The 6,871-nt window shown below is 37.5% G+C and overlaps 2 protein-coding genes and 1 non-coding gene across 3 annotated transcripts; 2 read left to right on the plus strand and 1 right to left on the minus strand.

Moving 5' to 3' along the window:
* Positions 1–397: 397 nt before the first annotated feature.
* trnak-uuu (transfer RNA lysine (anticodon UUU)) lies at positions 398–470 on the minus strand. Its single transcript has one exon. It is a non-coding gene; the product is annotated as a tRNA-Lys (tRNA).
* Positions 471–504: 34 nt separating this feature from the next.
* On the plus strand, positions 505–3,499 carry gatc (glutamyl-tRNA amidotransferase subunit C). Its single transcript, XM_063896841.1, has 6 exons — positions 505–520; positions 768–1,186; positions 1,293–1,343; positions 2,177–2,346; positions 2,488–2,591; positions 3,160–3,499. Exons 2-6 carry the CDS (start codon positions 998–1,000, stop codon positions 3,219–3,221), a joined length of 576 nt encoding a protein of 191 aa, XP_063752911.1. The 5' UTR covers positions 505–520; positions 768–997; the 3' UTR covers positions 3,222–3,499.
* An 829-nt stretch (positions 3,500–4,328) lies between these two features.
* On the plus strand, positions 4,329–5,775 carry LOC134873334 (polyubiquitin-B-like). Its single transcript, XM_063896842.1, has 2 exons — positions 4,329–4,456; positions 5,058–5,775. Exon 2 carries the CDS (start codon positions 5,070–5,072, stop codon positions 5,538–5,540), a length of 471 nt encoding a protein of 156 aa, XP_063752912.1. The 5' UTR covers positions 4,329–4,456; positions 5,058–5,069; the 3' UTR covers positions 5,541–5,775.
* The last annotated feature ends 1,096 nt before the right edge of the window (positions 5,776–6,871 follow it).

The following is a 6,871-nucleotide window of genomic DNA, read 5'->3' on the forward strand; positions in this document are numbered from 1 at the left end:
TGTAATGTGTTTTATTTTAATTACTTTATTCAAACTGGTAGTAACTCATTACAACATGCCCATTCATATAAGAGTTGTATAACAACTTCTTTAAATTACTGTTGACAATCAGACATATTTACACATGGCTGTTGACATTGATTAATAATATACTTACATTTTAATATGTACACAATGTTATTTCTGTTATATTTACATTCTTAAATTCATGAAATTTAAAAAGCACTTAGTGGAAAATATCAAACATCATGCACCGGAGAGGTGGGGTTGCAACAATAGACGCATTATTTATTATCAGTCATTATAATAGTTGCTGAGGGAATCCTGCTGCTTAAATAATAAAGGATCTGGAAATTATTCTAAGTATAAGACTGTGGATCACAACCAAAAATACAACCGCCCGAACAGGGACTTGAACCCTGGACCCTCAGATTAAAAGTCTGATGCTCTACCGACTGAGCTATCCGGGCGCTCTGAGAGGATTTCATGCGAGTTCCTTGATAAAATCTACGTAATGTAGGTGGGTGTTGTCTGTCAATGTTAGATTTTCATCTCATTCTTATTTAACATTTAATAAACTATAACGTTAATTCATAAAATTACATTTTTACATTAGTACGCATTGAGACAACGACAACTCACACAGGAAGCGTTGGTTTCACAAATCTATGTGTATATTAAAGAAGTTACTCTACACGAGAGTCACTTTAAAGGGTTAAATGTCGAATATAACAATATTCCTTAACTTTTATGACCCTTTTTTGCAGTCTGGTGTCTGTTTGTGATACAATCGAAGAAGGAAGGAAGTGGAAGTAACCTCTCGCTACTTCTCGTCCCACCACATCCCGTGAGCTACCGTTAGCCACAGCAGGTCGTTAGCTACATGTGCTAGCTTAGACCTCAGTACTGACCTTCCTGTTTAGTTGTTAATTACTCAAAAAATGTGACACTTTTCTCATACTTCTTGGGCATAGCTGTCTACCTTATTATCCCGAACATGTTCTGTATCGTAGTGAAACGCTCCTGTCGTGGCGTACGCGTGTCACTTAAATCATGTAACCTGTTAGCTAACGATGGATACTCAATAACAAACGTGGAGCTCTTACACAGAAGAAGGAAACATTTCCTGCAGAGCCACAACACTAATGTAACGCGACTGTTGAGCTCTCGACCACACAACTCCGAGGTAAAGTAAAATGTCAATTATTTGGATTTGACTTGAAGTTTTTGCATTCAGTAGCGAGTGCAAAACAAGCAATTTGCAGCATTCATTTGGGTGTCTTTTCTAATAGGTACCAGAGGCTGCAACATGGGAACCAGTACCAGAGGACCAACTTCCCCCGGTAGTCTTCTCATGTCTAGTTGAACAAGATACATTACTAGCATAAAGACATGCTGTGTGAACTAATGCCTTGAAATTCATGTTAGACATTAGGTATTTAATTAAAAGCTTTGTTTTAAACAATTGTCTGGTGAACATATGTAGATTGGGAGGGTTAGGTTTGTGTGCTGTAATCCTGCCCCCTGTTATTCTCAAATATATTTCATTAGGGACTAAATCCACAGTCCTTATTGCAAACAACAATGTGTGTATCTGTTGTTAACATGAGGCTTAAGCAGTGTTGATATCTCTGTTGATATCCCCACAATTGTATAATTTAAAAGACATACATTACCTTTTTTGGAGGGATGGGGGTTTGTGTGTTGAGTGTAAAAAATGCTGTTTTTTAAGCCTCTGATTTATGTAGATGTCCTGCTATTCTCGGTTTGATATTGAATATTACAATATAACATATCTCTATATTAAACTGCCCATCTTTTGGTTTGGGACTTACAAAACAAGACATTGAAAGACACCCATTTAGACATAAAAAAAAACACAGGATGGACAGTTTTTCTATTATCTGACATTTTACAGAGCAAGGAATTAATTAAAAAATATAGTCAGTATATGAATATGAAAATAATATTAAGTTACAGGTTTAATTTTGAGGGACAAAATCTCACAATTTCGTCAACATGAAGAGATGAACAAAGGTCGAGTTATTGGGCATGAGTCATGGCAGTCTTTGCTGATTAGTAATGATTAATAGAGGTAGTGACATTATTCAATGGTTAAAAACATTCTTAAAAGATTATGGAAAGAATGTGTCATATTTTTCTTACACATTTACAGCCTGTGCATATCCCTGCTGACCTGGTGGACCAACTGGAGCGACTGGCGTTGGTAGATTTCCGCACCAAACAGGGACTGGCCTGTTTGGAGAAAGCCATCAGATTTGCAGATCAGCTTCATGTTGTTGACACTTCAGGGGTGGAACCAATGGATTCAGTTCTGGAAGACCGGTATGGTTCAACCAGTTATAAAAACTGGATTTGCATGTGGGCCTCCTCATCCAAGCTTTATCAAATTAGCCACAACTGTAGCACAGTTTTGAACTGAGCCTATTGCATAAATATTGTTATGTTTCATCCATGCACATTCAGGTCATTAAACCTTAGGGTCGATGCAGTGACAGAAGGGGACTGTGCTGAAGAACTGCTTCAGCTCTCCAAACACACAGTTGAAGAATATTTTGTGGCACCACCAGGTGAGAACAAACCTGAATACATGTGTTTTTAAACATCAGTGTGGATTTTATCATTGATTTTAAATAACTAAGACTATTTGGGAATGAAATTGAACAAGGCTCATTGGTTGCTGATGTATCTCTGGCCCACTACACTGTATGCTATTCCCATACATGTTTACTACTGGTTTCTCTATGGCTGAATAACTAATCAGAGTTTTGTCTAAGTATTCATCATTCATCACTCCCTTAAACATAGTTTGTTACACATTTTTCTGCTCCAGTCCTCCTCACTATAAATCTCCCTGTGTATTCACATCTATACTGCTGTCTTTACCTGTACTTATCTACAGTTTATATGTTGGAATCTGTCTCTTATTTGTATCCTGTGTATATCTGTGTATTCATTTCACACTGTTCATACTGTTAATACTGTAGGCAACATACACTCATTGTTTTGTTATTAATCCATTTAGTTATTCTCTATATGTTCTGTACATTAATTTAAACTTAAGGATGACATACCTTTCTCTTCCTGTTGTTTGTAGCTGTGAATTTCCTTAACTGATATACATTTTTTTCAACACAGGAAATATTCCTCTACCAACGAGGGAGGAAAGGGCAGCCATACTGAAACACTCAGAGTTATGATATCTTTTACAAACATAAAATGTTGGAGATTGTGTAAATAAAACCTTAAGGTCCTGCATTTAGATGTTGTTATTGTTATTGTTCAGTTTCATTTACACCTGCAGTACAGTTACATCTAATCTTAGTTTCGTTCATGTTAGCAAAAATGAGTCAGCAGTGTTTTGGCAACCTGTGTTATGAGGACATTCATAACAAACGTAGAACAGAGCTTGTGATTTTCATATGTCCTGTTTTTATTCTAGTGTTTAACTTTGGTAATTAAAAAATAATGTTTTCTATCTTTTTGTTTTCTTTGTTTTAAGTTTATTGTGCGGCTCAAATAGACTCTGACGTGTTATGCGCAACTTATCTGATGAAATTATTTCCCTTTAGTTTCAATAACTAGACACTCCTTATAGTACTGTCAGTACGTGCTCATATCTGTGAATCATTAAAGTGCCTTAAGGCTCTCATCCCCAGGTGGGGGTCATGAGGCGTTCATTTTAAGTGGTGTAAAACTATTTTTGGGTCTGGATTATTATTTAAGATACAAACTAAATCTCCCAGGAGGAGGGCCAGGTAAAGCTAATGAACCGAGCTTTCCCTCTAATCTAAACAGTCGCCCTACATGAGTAAAGTATGCAGTTAAATCAACCAAAGAGATACTGTTTCACAACAATGTCAAAACTTAAGGGAGAAGGAAACCCTGAATGTGTCATAAAAGAGAGGAGTCTATTAAATATGTATAGTTGTTAAAACAAATACACCATACAGAAAGAGAATGTTATCAACAGTTTTCAGAAATACCAGCAAAACTCATCTCTGATGCAATAATCACACCTAATAATCTACTTTAAATTCATGCTGCTCATTTTAGGCAAACTCCTACAGTTATCTTATTCCCTTTTGGGTTAACTGCACAGTCTATTCGTAGTTATTGTTATGGTTTAATTCTTTAGAATATCAATAATAAAAAAAAGTAACTTGGAGTTTATTAGGAGTTGGTAATATAGCCTCATGCACTATACAATGACCAAAACACTGCACCGTCCTTTTTGGAGAATAGAAACCGAAAATGTTGAACGAAGGAAAGGGAAAACGAATCTTAAGTGAGGGGGTGGAGCCGATCAGCTGGGCACACTGTATATAAACAGTGGAGAGAGGAAACCACCGACAGCTGCGACAACACATCAATTCCTGACACCGTCTGAAGAACACCGAAGTTTCTGGCAATTATTTTCTAAACTGATCTCAAGGTAAGAAGCGTTCTTTATCAGCACTGTCATGAAATGTATCGTGATACTTTATTCTTCTCGTTTTTTCATGTAGACTTATTTATTAATGTATTCAGTGATGTAAAATTACTATTTACTCAGTCATTGTACTTATTCTTTATAAGGGAGTTTGCTATTTTGTACTTCTACTCCACTAAAGTTCAAAGGTATATAGTGTACTTTAACTCCACTGCATTTATTCATTAAGTTTAGTTACCTTGCAGACTTGCATTAATGGTGTGAAGTATAAGAACACTGTAGTTACTCCTGGAGTAAGTTACCCTTCATTATACGAATATATTAAATAGGTTGCACCTTTATTAGCGTTGATAACACTTTAATGTATCAATAAATATAAACAAAACATGTAATGTATATTATTCTGAAATGGGCCAATCTGCATAATGAGTACTTTTACTTTTGGTACTTTAAGTATATTTGTGTGCGAATACTTTTGGACTCTAATTTGAGAAACATTCTAGTTGCATGGCTTTTACATATAACAGAGTAGTCCTATACTCTGGTACTTCTACTTCTACAATCTTAGTACTTCCACCTCTGAATGTATTCACCTATCTTCCAGGCCATTTTCATCATGGAACTAATCATCGGTATGCTGGATGGGTCCTCCCACACCATGAATGTGCACCCGCAGGACACAGTGGGTTCTCTGAAAATACTCATCCAGCAGGACCTTGGGTTTCCATGTGAGACGCAGAGGCTGCTCTTTAAGAACGGCTCCAGCACACCTCTCAACAACGACTCTGCGACCCTCAAGTCCTATGGTCTGCACTCCGGGGCCATGGTGTCCCTACTGTTGGCCCAGAAAGCCGTCCCCATCCAGGTTTTCCTTAAAAACGAGAAGGGGGTAAGCACCACGTATGATATCAAACCGGATGAGACGGTGAGCCACTTTAAGAGCAAGGTGGAGGCCAGAGAGCGGGTCCCGGTGAGCCAGCAGAGGCTCATCCACGAGAGCAGAGAGATGAATGAGGGGAAACTCTCCGACTACAACGTCACAGCGAATAGCACCATCTTCCTGAACCTGCGCCTGAGAGGAGGCTGAGGACACTTCAAGTTAATGAAACTTCTGGACATTCCTTTATTTAAACTAAAAATGAAGATCACATATATTTGTATTTATTTGAATTCATATTGCAATCATTAATACATTCCTTGATAAGTAATCATTCCAAAATGATTGGTTTTATCTTTACAAACATGTTATTATCTTATTTCAACCCGTTAAATCTGATGTCAAATGTACACCTTAAAAAATAAAATAAAGATCTTAATCGAAATGGCATGTCTCCTCATTTCCTGTTCTTTACTGAGTCTTCAGCTCAGGGGTGGAGCTGCATTCTGTACAGACCACAACCATAAGAAGAAACCAGAAAAGCACACTAACATTGATTTAAAATTGACATTACGAAAAAAAACACTTGCATTTATTATGTTGTCATTACAAATGTACTCAACACATCACAGCAGTATGTTATCATGGCTTAAACTCATTGTACAGGTTTGTTAAGTGTCTCCAAATAACTGTATGTGAGAATTATTGTCCATCTTAGTCCGTCTTTTATAACTAACTTGCCCAGCACGATAGATATGACAACAGCTGGGGTTCAACATCAGTTCTGCAGGAGTCTGAAGCACAGCTTTTTAATAAAAGACGGGTTTGATCCCCGTCTGGGAAAGTTAATTCAGGGGCTTTATAAATCTGGGCTCGGATTTTTGAAACTTTAAAGACCTCTAATAGGAAGCTCTATTAAATCTGTAAAATGCAAACAAATTATAGCAGAAAAACTGTTGTGACTGACTGGGTTGTTGAAAATATGATTTCAAGTTGCATGAAAGGGAGTGTATCCTATATATTTTTCCCTTCATCCAGACTCAGGGCTAAAACTTATTCAGGATATCTCGGCCTCTGCTGCAGCAATTTTGTAGTAACCACAACTTAATGCCTGTGCAATCTCAAATCACTAGACAGCTCCTTTAATCTGATGATAAGGGGGACAGTTTCTGAGATGACCTACCTCCAGGATGTTCATAACAAAGTAGAAAATCAGCAGAAAGCCAGGGGCAAAAATAAGCCGATCCAGTAGCAGACGTTTGACTATGCAGAGCGGGTCTGTTGTGGGCAGCCATACTTCCATCAGCTGGTAAAAGAAATGGCTCACTGGGCCTGTGATAAAAACCCTGAAATACACATAAAATAGAGGGGAGGTCGATTTTCCACAATTGTTAAAGCATTTTAGTTCACGCTCACACAATTACAATACATTTTGGTCACGTATTTGGTCTCACCCAAAGGTTGCATATCGTGCAGCTGCAGCGGGGTCAATCTCACTGACCGGGGCTCCACTCTTGATCTTTTTTCTTGCCTCCAAAATC

This window comes from Eleginops maclovinus, chromosome 12 (assembly GCF_036324505.1).
Source record: "Eleginops maclovinus isolate JMC-PN-2008 ecotype Puerto Natales chromosome 12, JC_Emac_rtc_rv5, whole genome shotgun sequence".
NCBI classification, from domain to species: Eukaryota; Metazoa; Chordata; class Actinopteri; order Perciformes; family Eleginopidae; genus Eleginops; species Eleginops maclovinus.